Source organism: Lissotriton helveticus, chromosome 11, assembly GCF_964261635.1.
Source record: "Lissotriton helveticus chromosome 11, aLisHel1.1, whole genome shotgun sequence".
Lineage (NCBI taxonomy): Eukaryota > Metazoa > Chordata > Amphibia > Caudata > Salamandridae > Lissotriton > Lissotriton helveticus.
In genome coordinates, this window is record NC_136072.1 from 416,692,424 (window position 1) to 416,713,997 (window position 21,574).

Genomic DNA, 21,574 nt, shown 5'->3' on the forward strand with positions numbered 1-21,574 from the left:
TTTGAAGAGACTGCATAAACCAGTCATGGACGTTATGTCACGTTCCACTGAGAGGAAGGAGATTGAAAAAAGAGGCAAGCTTGGCGAGGAGCTTGGTGCCTGGTCGAAAACGACTGCAAAGCAAAAGCCCGTCTCGGGAGCTGGGTTGAAGAGTCTTAGGGGACGGGGGCAGGAACGCTCCAACACTCAGTCTCACACCTGGTCTGGCGGAGCGGAGCCTAGCTAAGCCCACCACAGCAGTGCTCCTCTCCCTCTGGGGCTCGGGCGGGGTCGCGTCAGGCAGCCTTGCACCACTTCTGCAGGAAGCAACTTTGGGAAAACCCAGTACCTGTTGTCTATAAAAAGGAGAGTGGCCTCACTACTCCGAAATGCAGGGTTCCTTGAAGCAATAATATAGTAAAAGAGAAAATTCTCTTCAAGAAATCACCAGTCAAATCAATCACACTCCACTGTATCATCTATCAGAAGCCTCTCACTCTCAATCTTAAAAGTACCCAAAAAACAATTGAATAAAATCTGTTTAATGAAGCATAGATTAAAAAAAATAGAACAATAGATACAATTCATATAGTTAAAAACATTCTCATAGAAAACATATTGTAAACTAATTATAAAACCTCACAAATAAGAGAGACAACATTGCAGACATAAACATTTGTCATTAAAAAACTGTTAATTTAAAGAAATCGGTAAGAGAAAGTGCAAAATATCACATTAATTGTTCCTCAAATTTAACAAAATCAAGGGGGCGTTGTCAAAAAATCTTTGGGAGCAACCAATTGAATAGGAGTTTTATATGTTTATGACCAGACCAGGTCGAAGGGGTCATTTACCCCTATAGCAACAACCATAGAACTTTGGTGAACACTGCATAATCAATTAGAGAGATATGTATTCTATTGTCCTAAAGAAGATGGTCTTATATTGTTTTCCTACCGAAACGCGTCAACGCCCCCTTGATTTTGTTAAATTTGAGGAACAATTAATAATTTGTGACATTTTGCACTTTATCTTACTGATTTCTTCAAATTAACAGTTTTTTAATGACAAATGTTTCTCCAGAATATTGTCTCTTATTTGTGATGTTTTATAATTAGTTTACAATGTTTTGTATGAGAATGTTTTAACTAGGAATTTTGATCTGTTCTGTGTTTTTTGAATTTTTTTTATCCATGCTTCATTAAACTGATTTTATTCAATTGTCTTTTGGGTCCTTTAAAGACTGAGAGTGAGCAGCTTCTGCTAGATGATACAGAGGAGTGTGATTAATTTGACTGGTGATTTCTCCAAGATAATTTTCTCTTTTACTAGCAAACCCAGTACCGCCAGGACACCAAGACTCTGCTCAGGACTAGCTTCTACCACTACTTCGATATTTTTATTAGTTACCATGTAGAAACGGCACCATATGAGAAGACTCTTCAAAAAAGGTACCTCAGAAGCAAATTACCTAAACATTGTCTTTCAATCCAACATTTGTCAGAGCATATTGAGGGCAGATATTATGACAATGGCTCAGGTGGTGATCTCTTAAACCCCACTCTTTAAATGTTGATAAACTGTAGTACCTTGGGCAGACAGTTATAATGCGTCTAACTGGTCTTTACCAATGGATCGTGATGAACCCAAGTCTTCATTGAGTAAAAGTCCGGGTGCAAGTATACAATTTGGTAATGAAGCAACTGACCTTGGGCACAATACGCTGTACTGGCACAGTGTACCCGTATTGAGTCACTACTAGGACTTAACAGAAGAGGGCCCCGATACCACGGAATACGGAAAAGGCAATACCAGGGGAAAGAACAATATCAAGAAAACTAAAATGCCAACTCCACACAAATTGCTTTGGTATAACTCCAACTAGTCATAAAACATTCTCAAAAATCTTGTATTGTGAAGATGTTCTTAATTTTTGCATATATCGTTTATTTTTATAATTTAACAAAGATTCATCGTACCACAATATGCTTCAAGAAAAGGGAATCTGGAATTCGCTGATTCTGATGTGATATCCAAATATCCAGAAACTCTACCTTCTCTTTGCCTTTCTTGGGAGTGAATCTCATGTGGGGTCACAGAGATTGATTCATGATAGAAATTCCTAAATTATTTCCTCCTCCCCTTTCCAGGGAAAGAATAGATCGTCAATATATCTGGATCCATCGTTGTATGCTCTCATAAAATGGGGCTACTTCATTATATATAGTTCTCCTCTAAAATGCCCATATAGAGGTTCGGCACACTGGGGATACAGGCAACTCCCACTTTGGTTTGTTCGTAGTGTCCCATCGAATTCAAATACATTTTCCCCTAAGAACAATGGCAAGGCATTGCAGGATAAAATCATGATGTTCATTTACACATAGTCTGTCAAGTATAGTCCTTAATGCTTCCATCGCCTATTGTTTTGGCATGTTCGTATAAAGGGCCTTGATATCCATGGTGACGTGTATCACATTATGAGGGTCAAATGGAATCCCTTCCAACTTCAACATCATATGGTCGTATCCTTGACGTAGGCCTGTAAGGCACATGCCAATGGCTTGAGAAATGTATTGATAGGGATTGTGTTGCTGACCCAATGGTAGATAAAATGGGACACAGTGGGGGGACGGGGTCTAGGGTATCTTTGTGTCTTGGGACACCATAGATGAGGAGTAGCCGGTTGTGGGCCTGATTCAAACTCTTGGCTGCAGATGATTCCCTTATTAGCTGCCTCTTCTGTAGCGGTAAGGGTAAGATTTTTTTATTTTCCTTTCTGGATGGAGTCTTTCCGCGGGGGCGGCGGGTGTTCGCCTGGCGCCACAGTACCTCGGTCTCCAACTCTGTTTCCTCCCCCGCCAGGCACCTCGGCGGGCCCGCCTCGAATCACCCGCTGCACGGACACGGGAGGGCCAAGGCACCGCTGCCGGGCTCTCGAACGTGCGCACAGCGCCGCAGGCCGTGTCTGTGCTCCACAAGATGGCGGACCGGCCTTCCCTCGCTGTGGCTGGCTATACTCCGATCCCCTAAGTCCGGGTGGCAGCCGACCACCTGCGTCTCAGGGGAACCACCGGACCTCCGCAGGAACCCTCCACACCAGGCTGCAGTCCCCGGGCTACCAGCTCACCACCCAGGTGGCTCCTGTGCCCGACAGGAGACGACTGATCGTCGCGCTCTGCTTCAGGGGGGGAGGGGCAAGCTCCCAGCTTCCAGCTCGCTCTCCGCACCGAACTCGCTGGCACCACTGTATGTTCACCTGGGCCGAACAAACACTCCACTAGCCAGGACCTCTTCAAAGCTGGGGTCGACAGACCCGAAATCAGTGCTATTAACTGGCCGCCGGGGGGAGTGACAGAGCAACACGTCTGCTCACGCCGCCATCTTCGATATCTCCCTTTTTTGACTACGCCTAGTTGGTGTTTCTGCAGGGTGCTGATGTTATTTTTATAATACTGTCTTTAACAGTTTAAGTGGTATAAGGATACCTGAGGTATGTTTTTTTCTTTTTCCTCTTTTCCTGTGAACAATTGGCTGCAGGCTCAAGAGGTCATTACAAGTGATATGTCTTTTGATTAGGAAGATTACCTTTTTACATGTATTCAAAGCAGTTTGGTGAAGCTAGTGTGCATTACTATGACTTGCAGTATTTCTTACAGAGACATATTACTTGCGCCAATTGTGAGACTTTGTATACAGAGTTTACTGTTTTTGGTCTGGATGAAGTTTAGGTTGTTTCCTGGTGAGGTGTAATGCCAGCATTAATGTGTGTTGAGTTCACTTACCTGCAGACAGGAATTTGTTGCGCTGGCGTTGAGGGTCGTCCCTTGTAGGCGTTGCCCGGGTTTCTGCTCCTCCGGTGCTCATGATTGGCGACACCCCCATCTCTAGGATCTAGATGCCACCATCCTCAGTTAAGATTCTCACTCTAAATGTGAGAGGGCTCAATAACCCCATTAAACGCAGGGCACTTCTTTCCTATCTGGAGAGTACAGGGGCGGATATTTGCCTCCATCCGGAGACACACTTGCTCCCTAAGGATTGCCACCGGCTTGGGTCCCGTGCCTACCTGACACAACTCTTTTCCTCCAAACCCTCTAAGACCGCAGGGGTGGCTATTTTGGTCTCAAGGACTTTTCAGGGGAAGGTGGTGTAGAAAAGGGTTGAGATAAAGGGCAGACTTCTCACTTACCAATTTACCATAGGGGGACACACTCTGATTGTGGGGTCTATCTACGCACCTAATGAGGGTCAGGAACTATTCTTACATGGGCCCTCACTGAAGCGACGGCAACCCAGGAGCGTCACATACTGATAGGTGAGAGATCTTAACTTAGTGTTCGACAATGACTTAGACAGATTGGCATAGCGCACAAGCCACGTTGCCGCCCTCTCACCTACAGGGCTCACCAGACTACACGACCAGGCTCTTACAGACCTGTGGAGACAGCATCACCCTCGGTCACGAGAATTCTCACTTTATTCTAACGCACACAAAACATATGCCAGACTAGACTACTTTCTGGGTTCGAAGGCTCTCCGTGATGTCACTCTCTCGGCTGACCTATTGTTGGTGGCCCTGTCCGATCACGCCCTAGTGGCGATTACACTAGCCCTTCCACAGATTCGGGGACCGACCAGACATTGGCGCTTCCGTGACATTCTATTGCATCACCTGAACACAGTTGCCCAGATACAGAGTGCATTCGATGACTATTTATTACACAATGATAGTCCTGACAAAGCTCTTTCTACCCGATGGGAGGCCCTTAAGGCAGTTATTAGGGGAGAAATCACCGCCATCTCTTCCGCAGACAATGCGGACCGTAAGAAGAAAAGGGTGGAACTGACACAGAAGATGCGAGAGCTGGAGCAGATGCATTAGCGCACGGGGCCTCACGTATATGGCGACAGTTAACAGCAGCTTCAAAAGATGAAGACTCGGAAGGAGGTGCTCTCATCGGATGAGGAGGATTCCACATCTTTTGCATCCTCCCACAGGTCCAGGAAGAGGGGTAGGTCTCCCCCTGGTTCTTCTACATCTGAGCCCCCTCTTAAGGCCCCTCATAAGATCTCTGAAAGGTCTGAGAGGGCTGGTCCCCTTCAATCTCCTCACGGAAGTGAAAAGGAGAGGCAGGGACAGGCTGCTGGAGTGGTTACAGCCTTAAAGGACAAGAAGGAGGTTGCTATCTCTTCTCCTCTGTCCAAAAAAGAGAAGTCCAGTGACAAATACTCTTCTGTCACTCCAGGATCCGGGCCGGAGAAAAAACAGCGTCCGTCGACGACGAAAACACCAGGTACGTCGACGACGATTGCTTCTGTGAAACTTCCCGCTGTTTCCTTGGCTCCGTCGACGGGCTCGTCGGCGGTAGCGGTCTCCACGTCGACTACTTCGTCGTCATTCTAGGTTCCGGGTCCGTCGACGCTGACATCTTCCACGTTGACGACGACGAGCAAAGTGGTGTCGACGGCCTCGTCGACGACGACGTCAACGCTGATGATGATGATGACGACGAGTTCGTCTACGAAGACGTCGACGATTATTCCGTCGACGGTAAGAATTGTGTCGACGAAGACAACTGTGCCGTCGACGACTCCATCGGCGAAACCGTCTACGACTGCTGCACCATCGACGACGGCGCCGTCGACAAGACCGTCGACGGGTCAAAAAATGCATTTTCCACTACAGAAGATGAAAATTACGCCGGAGATGACGTCTCCGCGACGAGTTTCTTCACATCCACCAACAATGCTTCTGGATGATGAGTCTGAGGAGGATGAGTATGAGAGTGGCAATTATGGTGATGCCTATAGTCCCTCAGACTTAAATGTAAAGTTGCAGGAGACGGACACTGAGGAGTATTATGAACATACAGGTGGCCAACAGTTGCCTCATTATGTTCCGGAAGAGCGACGCCCTCCTGCTTTAGGACAGGATATGGTGGCCATGCCCTCCTCTCTCATATCTGATCTACAAATGATGCTGCAGGACTATCGGAACAGGTTTCCTTCGGAACCTTCAGTGCAGTCTGCGCAACCTCCACCTCAGGTGCAGACGCAAGTGCAGCCAGTTATGGGTCTATCCCTCTCACCACCACCAGTGATGCCTAAGGTCCGTGCCCGGACACCGGATCACGAACCGGCTCAAGCTGTTCAGCAGGATACCTCTTCGGATGACGAGGCGGTACAGGTGGATCCCTTGATTGATCCATTGCAAGACCCAGACTTGGATCAAGGTGACAGTGGGCTACAGGATCCGGCGCCACTGGTCGAGATACTTCTATCTCCCCTCCTTTTGATATAGGAGATTTTCATAACCTGATGGAAAGGGCAGCGAAGAGGTTTGGACTGCCGATTACCAGGGAAGAATCTGAATGTTTCCTTTATGACTTCAAGGAACAATACAGGAGATCTGTCAAGTCCATTCCCATCATTGAGCATGTGTGGGAGGAAGGTATGAAAATTATGCAAAACCCGGCCACGGTTATTCCGGTTCTCCCCAGGCTGGAAAAGAAGTATAAGGCTCCAGAAGGCAGTCCTGCTGGTCTTCTTGGCCAGCCGAAGCCTGATTCGGTGATCTCACAGGCCGCCCAAAGCAAGTCCAAGAACCCGTCCACACCTTTGACTACTCCTCCGGACAAGGACGGTAGACGTCTGGATAACGTTGGGGAAGAGATTTTCATCCATGGCCAGCTTGCTTGTTAGAGCGGCAAATGCTCTCGCCATTCTAGGCAGATATGACCACCAGATGTGGTGCGACATGGAACCCTTCGTGGACCAACTAGCAGACTCCACAAGGGATGAGGCCAAGAGAGTGCTGATGGAGGGAGAGAAGTCGTCCGCAGAAGTGATCGACTGTGCTATGGACATTGCTTCCACGGTGTTTCGAGCCTTAGCAGGGTCAGCAGTGCTACGTCTCCAGGGCTGGTTAAGGGCCACCTAGTTTCGTCAGGAGGTCCAAAATAAAATCCTGGATCTTCCATTCGATGGGGAAATGCTTTTTGGTAAGCATGTGGATGATGCCCTGCAGAATATAAAAAAGGATACGGACACGGCGAAGTCCTTGGGATCACTCAACTACCGTAAGGTCCCCTTTAAAGGCGCTCGTGGCAGAGGATTCTCTTCGTATAGAGGAAACGCCCAACAGAGATATTCCTCCCAACCTTCGCAGTCTTCTAAGACCCAGTACTCAAATCAGCGGCAGGGACAATCGGCTTCTTACTCTCGCCAACCTCCGCGAGGCCGTCAGAACCGTCAAGGGCGTGTCAACGCCAAGCGCCAATAGCGGCCTCCTGGCTTTACCTACTGTTCCTCCCCTCCCAGTCACATCAGTGGGGGGCAGGATATCCTTTTGTCTGAACAGCTGGAAATCTATAACATCGGACCAGTGGGTCCTGAATATTGTAGAGGGTGGCCATACGTTGGAATTCCAAGATCTTCCTCCAACAAGAGCTCCGGGCACCATCCGCACAGGACATCTGGGACTACTCCATCTCGAAGCCCATCAATTGTTCCTCAAATGAGCGAAAGAACCGGTACCTCTCTCTCAGAGGGGCAGAGGTTTTTATTCCAGGTTCTTCCTCGTGCGGAAGACGGCAGAGACTTGGCGCCCCATTTTAGACCTCTGGGAGCTCAACACTTATCTCATCAAGCTCTCCTTCAGGATGGTCACTCTCCAGGAAATTCTTCCTCTCTTGAATCCAGGCGACTATTTGGCGTCTCTGGATTTAGAAGATGCGTATTTCCATATTCCTATACACCCAGCTCACAGACAATATCTGCGCTTCACAGTGGGCAAGAGCCATTTCCAATTCAAGGTGCTTCCGTTTGGCCTTCGGTCGGTACCAAGGGTGTTCACCAAAGTGTTAGCACCAGTAGCGGCTTTTCTTCGAAAACAATCCCTGGAAGTTTTTCCTTACTTGGACGACTGGCTCGTCAAGGCTCCATCTTTCAAGGAAACTTCTCAAGCCGTTTCAACTTGCATCCAATTGTTCCGTCACCTGGGTCTTCAGCTGAACGAACACAAGTCAGTTCTGCTACCCTCCAGGTCCGCAAAATTCCTGGGGGCCATTTTGGACACCACGCAATGTACAGCTCGTCCTTCGGAGGAGCGACAACAGAAGTTGATGGTATCAGCTCGGCAACTGTTCCACAGGAAATGCCTTTCAGTCCGTCAATACAAGTCCCTTCTCGGGTCGATGTCATCCTGCATACCATTGATACCACATTGCAGGCTGCGAATGCGTCCTCTGCAAGAAGAACTAGACAAACAGTGGCGCCTGGCAGAGGGGTCATTCAACGACAAGGTATTGGTGACATCTGCAATGAGAAAGGCGGGCGAATGGTGGCTACTTCAGGAGAATGTCGCGCAAGGTCTGACGTTCAGGATTTCACCTTCCCCCCTGATCATGACCACGGATGCCTCTTTGGGAGGCTGGGGAGCGGTGCTCCGAGAGCTTCAAGTCAGTGGACACTGGAGTCCAGAACAGCGCCAGTGCCATATCAATTTTCTGGAGCTGACGGCCATTCGGTTGGCGTTGCAGGCTTTCCTCCCCAGAGTTCGCAACCATACAGTGCTGGTCCGGACGGACAACATGACGGCCATGCACTACGTCAACAAGCAAGGGGGTACGAGGTCGCAAACTCTGTCTACAGAAGCTCAGAGGATCTGGGATTATGCGATTCTGCACAGCATCACTCTGAGAGCCGAACACCTGGCAGGCTCGCTCAATGTCAAGGCGGACGCCCTGAGTCGACAGACAGAAGTGACTCACGAGTGGGAGTTGAATCAGTCCATTCTGGAGAGGGTGTTCTCGGTTTGGGGGACACCATCCATCGACCTGTTTGCTTCTCCGGTGAACGCCAAATGCCGGTTTTACGCAAGCAAAGTTCACCATCAGGGATCCCTGGGGAATGCTCTTTCGATGGCCTGGTACAGCGCATTCTTTTACGCTTTTCCTCCAATTCCCCTCATTCCTCGAGTTCTCAGGAAAATGAAGGCAGAGCCCTGCAAAATGATTCTCATTGCTCCAGCATGGCCCAGACAATTCTGGTACAAAGAACTTCTGAGGCTCTCCCAAGCTCCTCCAATTCGCTTACAACCCATTCCGTCCCTGTTGTCCAGGAGTCAGGGACAGGTTTACCATCCGGATCCGAAATCGCTACACTTGACAGCGTGGCTCCTGAACACAGAGAATTCCGTCATCTAAAACTCTCCCAGGAATGTAGAGCAGTTTTGTCACAGGCTCGAGCACCGAGCACCAATAAGACTTACAAAGCAAAATGGAAGAGGTTCTGCCTATGGTGTCAACAACAAGGTCTCCATCCTTACAAATCTCTACCTCATCAACTGTTGCCATATATACTATCATTGGCTAAATCTGGCTTGGCGCATTCGTCTGTGAAGGTACATCTTGCAGCCATATCAAGGTTTCGGCGCAGTTCTTCAGGTCCTTCCTTATGGTCCTCTAGAATTGTTAAACAATTCTTAAAGGGCTTGTTCCGGATGTATCCTCCAGTTCGTCCTCCTCCACCAGTTTGGCAGCTCAATCTTGTCCTGGCTCAACTCATGAAACCTCCATTTGAGCCTGTGCACAAGACGGACTTGAAGTTCCTGTCTTGGAAACTTGCCCTCCTCTTAGCTCTAACATCAGCGAGAAGAGTTAGTGAGCTTCAAGCCCTATCCATAATGCATCCATTCCTGCAATTCAAAAAGGATGTTCTTATTCTTCGCACCAATCCGAAGTTTATTCCTAAGGTGCCGTCTGAGTTCCACTTGAATGAACCCTTAATTTTGAAGTCTTTCTTTCCGCGCCCTTCTACCCCTGCGGAACGCACATTACATTCTTTGGACGTTCAGAGATGCTTGAAATTCTACTTAGAGCGCACACGTACCTTTCGGAAATCATCCCAGTTGTTTGTGTCCTTCAGCGCCCCACGGAAGGGGTTTCCTTTGACAAAGAGTGGCATTTCCCGCTGGATCTCCAGTGCGATTCAATTCTGCCATCAGGAGGCGGGCAAGCCATTGGACAGAAAAGTCCGTGCTCATTCCACAAGGTCTGTGGCATCGTCGGTGGCTCTTTTCTCTGGCGTCGCCATTAAGGACATATGCAGGGCAGCAACGTGGAGCAGTACTCATACCTTCACGAAGCACTACTGCCTGGAGTCTGCAGGACGAGACGACGCGGCTGTTGGTCAAGCAGTTCTGCGGAATCTTTTTCATTGAGAGGTGAGCTTTCCCTACGATCCCTCCATCCTGGTAAGCACATTTTGTTTATTGTTTTGCTATGCTATATGTATTGCTGATATGGTTATGTGATGCCATGTATCTACAAAATGTGTTCTTGGTGGTTTACTGCTAGCTACTCTGATACAAAGCATGGGAATCTATGAAAGTTCCAATACTGGGGCAAGAAAACAAGTTACTTACCTGTAACTTTGGTTCCCCAGTATTGGTAACTTTCATAGATTCCCATGCACCCACCCTCCTTCCCGGGGAAAGCTCAGTCTTTTGACAGAGATAGTGGCGGTTGGCACAACGGCTACGAAAATCTGAGGCTCTGAGCTCTCTCAGGAAAGTTCTATGGGGTGAGGCTTTTCTGATTGGTCCTGGCAGAAGTTTGGTCTCTTTTACAAAAAGAGGGTGATAGGATACAAAATGAGATGAGGCCTAGGCCTATTTTTCTCTTTTGTTTCTATGGTTTTTATACTACCGAGGCTCCCATTCCGACGACGGGGAATGAAAGTTACCAATACTGGGGAACCAAAGTTACAGGTAAGTAACTTGTTTTCTAATAGCCTGGCCCCGACAGCTACACCCCGGTTTTTTATAAGCAGTTTTGCTCAACGCTTACCCGGCTCTTCAATTCCTTTGCGACACCCGGAGCGATCCCCTCCTCCATTCTGGAGAGAGCGATAGCAGTCATCCCTAAGCTGGGGAAGGACAAAACGAACTGTGGGTCATATCGGCCTATCTCGTGCTTGAACATTGATCTGAAGCTCTATACTAGAATATTGGCCACCCGGCTTGTCCCCTATATGCCGGGGCTTGTGGACCCCTTTCAGGCTGGATTCATTCCACAGAGGCAGACTAGTGACAACACTAAACGTGTTACACACCTCATAGAAAAGGCCTCCTGCATCCCTGGATATTACATGCTCCTAACCATAGATGCGGAGAAGGCCTTTGATCGGGTCCACTGGCCCTATCTCGAGCAGACAATGGTCCGCCTTGGCATGGGGCACAAGATGCGGACGCACATTTTTACCTGCTACCGTTTTCCCACAGCTTCAATACGGACCAACGGTCACACGTCCACCCCATTCCCTATTAGTAGAGGCACGAGGCAGGGGCGCCCCTTGTCGCCCTTGCTCTTTGCCCTCTACATGGAACCCATGGCGCAGAGAGTCAGGGACCACCCTCTGGTCACTGGCATTCTCTTCGGAGGGCACACGCACACTATAAGTCTATATGCGGATGAAGTATTGGTCACCCTAGCGAACCCTGAGATTTCTTTGGGGACCTTTTTGGAGGAATTGGATACCTTTGCGAGGGCCTCCGGGTTTAAGGTTAACCTGACAATCTACAGCGCTGAATCTCTCCTTGTCGCCTCAAGCGCGGGCGGATCTTCAGGCTGGGCACCCCCTGCAGTGGTCTGTTGTCCCTTATTTAGGTATACAATTGGCCCCGACCTTGCAGGCCATGAGGACAGCTAATTACTCCCAACTCCACACACACATCTGCACTAAGCTGCGGAGATGGAAACACTGTCCGATCTTGTGGCTGGGGCGTATCGCAGCTATTAAGATGACGATCCTCCCCAAAATGTTGTACCTTTTTCAGACACTCCTCTTGTAGCCCCCTACAGGCTGACTGCATAGGGTGCAATCTGAACTCTCTTTTTATTTGGCAAGGGTGCAAGCAGAGAACGAAACGGTTAGTCAGCTTCTTCCCATCTCACAAAGGGGGCCTTGGGATTCCGGATCTCACGCTCTATTATAATGCTGCGCAATTTCGACACTTGGTCGAATGGAGCCGAGCTTAATCCAAGAAACACTGGCTTTTTCAGGATTGTGCAGTCGCTGGTACGTCTCAAGGAAATTTCCTTTCTCCGGAAATCCCAACATCCACCCAATTTATACGCTTCACAGGTGACACGTGCAACCCTTAAAGTTTGGGATCGGACCAATACGCGCCATGACCTAACGACCTTCCCTTCCCCGCTCACATCTCTTTTTGATAATCCTGACTTTAGCCCCAGGATGGGCCCGCAGTCCTTTCTGTTGTGGAGAGAGGCCGGATGCCGAGCCTTAGGCCTCTTATTTGATAAAGGTGACATTATCCCCTTCTCGCAACTCAGTGCTGATTACGGCCTCCCAGAATCTGAACGACTGCACTACTTACAGGTGCGACATTGGGCTATGCAGTCTGGTAACTGAACGCAGGTGACTAGGCTTCTCACGCCCTATGAACGGTGACTCATCACACGGTCTTCGGACAAGAAGCTGATCTCGGATCTGTATAAGATGCTCTTGTCCCGATATACCCTCACTTATCATGCGGGACGCGCGCGATGGGAGAGGAATCTTAGACATAGTCTTAGTCCCAAGGAGTGGGAGGGTGCATGCTACAGGGCACAACACACAGCAACACATGTAGGCCTTACTGAAACATTCACCAAGCTTGTTTATTACTGGTACTATACCCCAGAGAGACTCCACCAAGCTGACGCTACACAGAGTCCTGACTGTTGGAGAGGGTGGGGCACACTGGTTCACCTTTTATGGGAATGTGAACATCTCCAGACTTACTGGACGCAAATACTTGACGATTTTGACAAGTACCTTGACACAGAACTCCCTAGGCTTCTTACATTTGTCCTGTTGGGGGTACCAAATCCGCTCACCTACCCTTTGAAATCTAGGCGAGGGAAGCAGATAGCCATAGCACCAGGCACAGCCATTCAGAACATATTAATTCATTGGAAATCCCCTCAAATTCCTGCACATACATAGTGGCATCAGCGATTGTGGCATGTGTTGGGCATGGAAAAGATTTCTCTTACCCTGGCCGGGAAAGGCTCCTCATTCAGCGATCTTTGGCAGCCGTTCCTTGCTCTGCTTACACAAGATTTCCGGGAGCTATCTTGCCCTAGATACTTGCGCCTCTTATGCCTAACTGCACCGGACCCCTCCACATAGGCTGGCCTAGTTTTATGAATGACACTCCGCTCTGTGCAGCGCTGTGTAGAAGAAATGGACGGGGGGGTCTCTCTGTGTTTTCTTCCTTTTTCTTTTATCAGTTATTTGTTGTTTCTTGTCCTATCAATGCACCAATTAGTATCTACGGTGGGCGCTGTTTGGCCCATTTTGATGCATGCTTATTTCCTGTATTGTTGAATAAAAAGAATTAAACCATAAATAGGCAATGCACACCGCTTTCATTTCTGTTTAATATGGGTGATGTGAGAATCTATTACAGATATTTCTTTTAGATCAAAACAGACCTCACCAGTGTAAAAAAGGGAGGGTGTTCACAGTGATTATTTGCAGTAATATAAATAAGCTGCTGCTGTTGTGCACTCAGGTTAGCTCTGCTGCTGCTTCCTTTGAGGCCTGTTTGTGCTTGTGCTTTAGGCTTGGTTCATGGAATCAGAAAGCTGTCTTCCTGGCTCAACACTTCCACTGGGGGTGCGCTTGGAACCAGGGTTCTAGCAGCGACGAGACCCCTGTATAAGGTGGCCCGGCCTGGCCTGCACGAGGAATATAGGCTCAACAAGCAAAATAAAAAAGAGTCGGAGACTAAATACATTCAATTTGTTTGAGCAGCAGCCGAAAAGGGTACCTTTGAGGCACCTCGCCCCCCCACCCCCAACCAACTACTGCCCCATTTAATGTATCACAAGAGGAGGGGATCCACCTACCTCCAGGGCTTTAAGTGAGCTGGGTCCTGCCGGTGCTCAGCATCAGCAGTTCTAAATAGCAGGTGCTGAGACTGGTCCCTATAGGGCTCTCCATTTTTGCCCTCACCCTCCGGGTGGGGAAAAAAAGTCTTAATAGCAGTATAATTCAGCCTAACTATGCTAAATGTGCCGATGTAGATTTCGTAATCCTCCTAAAGAATTTTTCACAAAGTATTAAAAAGGGCATGAGTGATAGGAGGCTCAGCCCTTCAAACCTCTATTACCGTCCATCCCTAACCTCATGACAATTGTGAAGTTTCTCAGCTCTCTTTCCACTCTTCTTCACTAGACAAGTAAATAAACAAGCATTGGCATAGCCAATAGGTCTCGCTTTTGGGACCTTATAAGTATTTAGTTGTGCATCACAATATCCTTGGTGCAATAACGTTACTGTTGCATGGCTAAAAGCGTATAAGGTCCCAAATGTGAGACCTATTGGCTATGCTAATGCTTGTTTTTAGAGGGCTGGCATGCATTTTTAAATGTAGGCTAGTAAGAAAGGTGCCCAGCAGAGGGGCAAGGGCTATATAGAAATAAGTTAGTAAGAGAGGCGAGTTATAATGAGATAGCATAAATAGAAAGGTGAAGCACAGAATGACAGCTGTTTTTAACCAAAGTAGCGAGGCAGATAGAGCCGGTGGGATTAAAATTCGAAAGTTATGAGAAGTAGAGAGAAAAGAGGAGAGGGAAAGAGGGAGAGATTGATGCAGAGTAAGAGGGAGAGGGAGATTTGAGGGTAAGATAGGGGCAGAGAGCTGATTGAGAGTTGGAGATCTAGAGTTAGGTTCGCAGTGAGGTTGTAAGTTGAGTTTATGAGAGGTAAGTGCTGTGGTGCACTGAGGTTTATTGAAAGAGAGGGGTGACGTACAGAGATTTTTTTAAGGCTAGAGCAATAGTGTGGTGGGTACCTAGTACTATAGTGTGTTATTTTAAGCTATGCTTTGTTATGCCGTGTAATGTAATAATATGTCGCTGTACAGTGCTATACTTTGGTATGCAGTGCCATGCTTTGTTACGTTGTGTCATGTTATAAAATGTAATCTGTGGTACTAGTCTCTCCCTCTGTTGAGTTTAGTGCAGCAAGCACACAAACCAACTGTACTGTTAATGCCATTATTTTCACTAAATTTCTAGATGGGGTCCACTCATGATTCTCTCATTTTGACTGTGTGAGACACTACCTTTATTTGTATCATCCATGCTGCCAAAAAACTTGCACAGTTTAGATGTGGGGGGGGGGCAGGGAGGGAAGCCTGTGGGAGTCTGATGCCTTTGATGTGAGACCAGTGAAGTGTGAACCAGTGGGCGGGGAGGCAGGAGCAAATGGAACCCTTTGAAGTCACGGCCTGCGGCCGTGATGGCAAATGCTGCTGGCAGGGGAAGCCTGTAGGGGGAGGAGAAATACAAGTAAGGCTGTGTGCTGGGAGAGGGAGGGAGGCTGATGCGCGTGCTTGTTTGTTCGCGTGATTCACGTGAACTCAAAGAAAACCGCAGCAAAAAGCCCTTGGTTTGACGAGCTTTTTGAGCACTTGAATTCTCGCTCCGCTCAATGCGCTTGCGCGCATTGATAGGTCGCAAGACCTAAAAAGCATGTGCACCAATTAGGTAACACAAGGACATATTCATTTTTAGTTGTTACAGGGAGATTAAGTGACAGTACACGGTGTACTGCACTTCAAGATATACTCGGCAAACACTACAGCCCCTGCGAGTAGACTGTGAACTTGCCATCAATCTTTGCTCGACTTTGAAGATGCAGTGGCTGGAGTGTTTGCCGAGTTTGTGGACGGATTGTTCTTTCAGCCACATGTTGTTGCAGATTTATAAAGCGCAAACTCGGCACAGAGGTATTTGAGCGCTTTACCTTTCCGCACCAATTACATAAGATTACATCACAGTGCACTACACTGCACTGCAAGAGCAACCCGGCCATAAACATGCAAACACTCCAGCCCCTGCGAGTAAGAGTAGACTGTAAAGCAATCATTCATCTGTCCCCAACTAGTACATAGGTCGGGAAAATACACTTACCTTTGCCTTGAAATGGCGGCGGGCTGGGGCAGAGCTCACTCGAGTGGCAACGTCCCGGAGATGGCTAGAGAAGGGCTGGGGCAGCAACAAAAATGGCGACAGGGAGGCTCTTTCTGCAATCGGGGTTGACACTGTGAAGGTAAAAGAATAGGAGGAAGTATGGGGTGACCCCCAAAAATAAAGGGCAAAAGGTGTGAAGGCGAGCCGTATAACTGTTGACACATCCACACAGTGACGCCTGGATCCAACGATTGGCTCAGGGGTACGGCAGCAGGTCAAAAAAGAGCCTAATTGGAAGAAATCTCCAGCAAATCACAAACCCTAAGGCCCTGCAGCTGAGGGGCGTGGCAAGTTAACTCGGCTGTAGCATGGCAGCGCGCAAAGTTTGCTAGTATTTTACAGCTTCTAAATATAAATACAGACAAAGGAAAAATTGTTTTTCATCTGTAATGATATGTAGATAGCTGTTTAAATGGAAAACCGGGAGCCCTAATTGTAAGATACTTTGGGGCTGGTTTTTCAGTTCTTTTTATCCATGTGTATGTGTATATACAAAGGATACATAAGTGTGTTGCATATGTGATTGCACGTGCTGAGTTATGATTCTGCTATTTAAAAAAAAAATGATTGTGAGATGTAATTGCATCTCTCTTCTCTGTAAGTTTGAATTCGGATTTATATATGTATGCGTGGAACACAGTGGTGTAGATCTGGACATAATTGTTCAGTTATGTTGGCAGCTTCATTTCTGCTAATTGTTATCTTCCGTTTCAACGGGCAATATACATTGTGAACCTTTGGATGGTCATTTTGGCTAAAATATATTTGTTTCAAGGATAGACTATGATGTTTATCTACCATGATACTTGATTTGCTATTCCAGACTTTGCAATGAATGGATTATTAATTTTGGTTTTAATGAGAAGGGGGTGCTGGAAGCCCTTCTTTTCTGGAGTTTTTAGGTTAGGTTCCTTCAGAGATTTCTTTACTGTTAAGAATGTGGGACAGGCACTAGGGTCGTACGGCTGCCAGGGCTGGAAAATAAGAATCTCTGTTATGGGGCTCCAGTCACTGTTGAGACGCCAACCGGAATGAAAAGACGCAGGAGGAAGTGGCCAGTAAAACTCTCCAAGGAAGCCAGGTATCCATTATTGACCTGTAAGGGTGCTACCATCTTTCCTGCCCACCATCTAGCGCCCTGAAGAAGGTGACCCACATCGGAGCTTCACCGAAACGTGCATCGGCGCAAACTCCAACCTGGATTTAAAACCAGGGCCTATACTTAAAGAGAAAATGTTGAATCTATAAAAGCATTAATGTTTCATAAACAAGTATGCCTATGGTAATACAGATATTTATTGTTCTGCTTAGTTGGGCAATTTAATCATTCTAAGTTAATTGCTGGACACATTGATGTACATCTCAAACCATGAATTGGTTAGCTATTATGTTTTTAATATGTCTGGGTATGGATTAAGTCCTTTTCAGAATGCATGGACCATGTCTCTGAGTCCTGTAATGGCTGCAACAAAGTTTTGTTTAATTTGTGGCCAGTCAATCAGGACTGACTAGCCCCTTTTAAATCGCTAAAAGCATGTCTAATTCGTAGATTTATATAGCGCGTCTTATCACCAGTGAGGGTATCCAGTCACTGTCCACGGGCACAGGGAGATTACGTGATTTGCTCAGAATCACAGGATGTTGAGCTGAGACTCGAACCTGTATCCCCAACTCCTGAGTCGGCCACTCTAGCTGCTGTGCTACATCATGGACACTAACATTCCAGATATTACCATCTTCTTAACCCCTTCTTGGTTGTACGGATTTACGCGAAATAATGAAACGCATGCTTTCGAACAAAGCCTGGCAAATTCCGTTTTGACTTTGCTTCTCAAAATTTCCTATGGAAATTAACCCGGGAAATGAGTGTTTTGGTACTGTCCCTAGAGAGACTTAGCACATATGGGCCCACATTAAAAGTAACCCCAGAGTAATGATGTCACATGAAAACGGAGTTTCCGCCCAAATTGGCTTCTAAAGCACTATCACATGCAGTATTACCACTGGTGTTTCAGAGGACAAATTATACAGGTCCTACCTGGATGAAGTTGTCCCCAGAAAATAGCCTGGAAATCAGGAATGACGCACAGAAATTGATGAGAAAACACAGATTTGCAATGTTTATCATTCCATAACAGCTTCATATAGTATGACTTGTAATCCTATGGTAATTCCATGTCCTGGGATTACCGCTACCTGTAGTGCAGAAATTAACACACCTCAGTCGCCACAGTATATGTAATAGAGGCCCTGTTGTGCCTTATATGTGTGCCCACTCTGGTACAGGAAAATATTTGTTTTGTTCCTTGGCACGAGTCATTCTGTTTTGAACAGAATTTGGTCTTGAATTCTAGGTTTTCATTGCCTGAAAAATCCTAGAAATTTGGAAAATAGCTTTGATCCTCTGTGCTTCAAAAAAGAACAAAGTTGTGGATCATTGGTGGCGATATTTCCTTCATCGTTAATTTAGCCCTGTGTTTGCTAATTGAGAGAAGCTGCTGGATAAATGCAGGAAAGCCTCCGGGCCTCCCTTGTTCGATACATTTGCTTGAAGCAGCATTTGTTTTGCAATGAGCACTCCTATATAAGGATATTTTAGGTTACTTATAACTTGCGATATTTCTCTGAGAAATCCTGAAACAGTTAACCTGGATAGATCAGATTTGTACCCTGAGGTTTGTTAGTCTAGGCACGACAAATGAAGGCTGTGTCACATATTAATTTAAATGTTTTTCCCAAGTTTTGTAAGTACCAATGGTGAATACCTGTGGAATTGCTCCGCCACGGAATCCAGTTTCGACGCTTCAAGAGTGGGCTACTTCTAGGTGTCACTTCATTCCTGAGTTTGTGTGAAGTAACATTTGTTAAGCTAGTTAGTCTTATCGTGTGGCGGTCTTCAGCCCCTTGCGGCAAGAACTTCATTCAGGGCCCTCGCTACAAAGTTCTATGATAGCTGACGTGTTCAAATTAAGTGTAAATGTAGACTGTTTGCTGGGAAAACCACCACTGTGTAGCTGATTAACTTGCATCCTGAGACTGCCTTCATCAGGAGGGCAAGTCACTAATTTTTGCAATGAGTTAGCTCCTGAGAATTAGTGCTAATGCAAATGAATCCACCAAAAAGAAAACATTCACAATGTGTTTCAGCTAAAAGTTTATGCTGGTCACCATAGTTTGTTTGAGAGAATATTGTACTGTACCCTTTTTTAATCTACCCTATATGCTGTCTTACTTTTTTATATTATTTTGACCCGTTTTAAGGTTGTAGATTTTGGTTTGTTTTGTACAAGCTGAATAGCCCACAAAGTTTGTATTTTTACTCTTCAGCTATAGTATTGGATACATCCTTGTATTATTTTAATTAATCTAGGTTCACAGTGTTTTGTTGGCATACTGTATATGGTTCCATTGTTTTTTTCTTTTTATTAATCCTGTACTCTTTCCCTAAAGAAACTTATTGTTTGGTTTGAAACGCAATATAAGTGGCATGGTAAGTTTAAGCCACTGTCCTTCTTAACCATTAGAATCTTCTCCCAGGTATAGTTATGGTTTAGCATAACTAATTCATAGATCAAGTAGTTGAAATCCTTGGAGGTGTCTTTAAAACTAAATCCGTTTATGCTGTTATCTTCGCAGGATTTGTTGATGACATAATCCAACCGTCTACAACTCGAATACGCATTTGCCGTGACCTGGAGGTGCTTGCCAGTAAACAGCAATCAAATCCTTGGAAGAAGCATGCCAACATCCCTTTGTAGAAACGATGGAAGTGAAATTAACAGAAATACTGAGCACTACGAAAGCGGAGTGACATCTCTGCAGTGACTGCAACAACCGTGTTGTCCCAGTTCTATTTTCTAGAAGAAAAGTTATAAAATGGGACAATTAACGTGAATGCATATTTGAAATAGACAGAATTGGTAACGAACATGACTGGCCCAAAAATATTACATTAGCACTTAAAAAAAAGCTCCTTCTGCAAATGCATATTTACGTGGACTGTTCCTGTGCTTGCTTTCTTTGTAGCATATTGAAGCTATTTTCCTCCTGGGATCAAAGATCTATTCATCAGTTATGATTAATTAAAATAGAGATTTTGCAGCGAAGTTTCATACAAAAAGTATTGAATTTAATAGTTTTTATTTAAGATTGAACTCTCTTCCAGTATGGTTGGAGTTTCTTTGAATCACTTTAAAATAAACGTTTCTTAAATTTAACAGTGGCTTGCTGAAACCATTCTTTAGCCTGGATGAGAAAGACCTCTGATGTGAAAGCTTCCTCAAAATGTAACTTTTACAGTGTTGAATTTCAGATTGCCCCAACCTACAGCAAAACTTCAGTGGCTAAGGTGTGACCTGCAGCCGGACGAGTATGGCTTCTAGCTGATGAGCTCCTGGCCGGGACCTCAGTGACCACTCCCCCGCTGCCGCTCTAATTCACATCCGATTTGGTACAGTGAGGCTGAAATGATCTGATCCCTGGAGCCCCCAGAGTGAGCACTCCAGATCACTGAGGCACCGCAAAGTTCCTGGAATCGGCTCCACAGTGATGCAGAGTTGCAGCCGCCACTTTGTGCCTTCTCTGCACAAGGTGAGATGGAAATAAGGCCGGCACTAGGGTAATGCGCCCAGCCGAAGAAAACAGTGCTGTCTTCGTAGCGTCAGACAAGCAGCTTGAAACCCACTTTTGCCTGCTCCCTGGTTGCTTGTCAGGCAATCCGCACTCTCGGGCCTGATATTATGCACAGTTACCACCTGGCATGAAGTCCGAGCCCTTAGAGCCACACAACAGAGCAAATTGGGCCCCTGGATCCCAATTCTAATCTATGGGGAATTGTATGTGGACATGACACAGGGCCCGATTTCCCTCTGTGAGCCCTTCTCTCTATGGCACTAGAAGGGTTGCACACGCCTTTCCCAGTGATGGCAGTGAATAGTTAAAACACCATTTCCGTGCCTCTCGCCTGGCCCTCTGGACAATTTCCTCTATTGTGTCCGCCCATGTCCAAGCAGCTAAAACAGCACTCTTCGATTGCTGGGGGCATATTGTTTGTAAGAACGCAGTTTCATTCCACCCTGCAAGTCAGTAGTGTTATGACCCTATGATGGCTCCCAAAAAGGGGGAGTGCGGACCTCCAATCATGTAAGAGGACTTCCAGGCTGGTTTAGTGGACCTCCACGATAAAATAGCCTGCTACGCAAATTCAAGCATTAAAGGCTGACTTTGCCTCCGGCCTTTCAGAGGTACAAAAGAGATCCTGTTGCCGGGTGAGAGTGGCGACCAACGAGGAGGACATTGTGACGAAAAGCGAAGTGCTCGAGAAACTGCAAGAAATTAGTAGCAAGGAGGACGACTTGTAGTGGAAAATGAGGAGACTGATGGCATGATTCAATATTCCCTTAGAGAGATCCCGATGGTCCTTGCACAAAGAGTTGGGGTGCCAAGGCCTGCCCAAACTCCAGACTGAGGGATTGTAGGAAGGTGGATATCTGACTATATGGTTACCCCAACTTTTTGCCTAGTGTTTAGCTGGTTTTTGACTT

The 21,574-nt window shown here is 46.6% G+C and overlaps 1 protein-coding gene across 2 annotated transcripts in view; it reads left to right on the forward strand.

Annotated features, from left to right (window-relative positions):
* PCCB (propionyl-CoA carboxylase subunit beta) overlaps positions 1–20,248 on the forward strand; it is a 418,796-nt gene extending 398,548 nt beyond the window's left edge. For both annotated transcript variants that reach the window (XM_078665880.1, XM_078665881.1), the window contains exon 15: positions 19,668–20,248. In XM_078665880.1, the coding sequence (XP_078522006.1) occupies positions 19,668–19,789 (122 nt within the window). In that variant the 3' untranslated portion in view covers positions 19,790–20,248. The remainder of the gene's footprint in view (positions 1–19,667) is intronic.
* Positions 20,249–21,574: the final 1,326 nt, after the last annotated feature.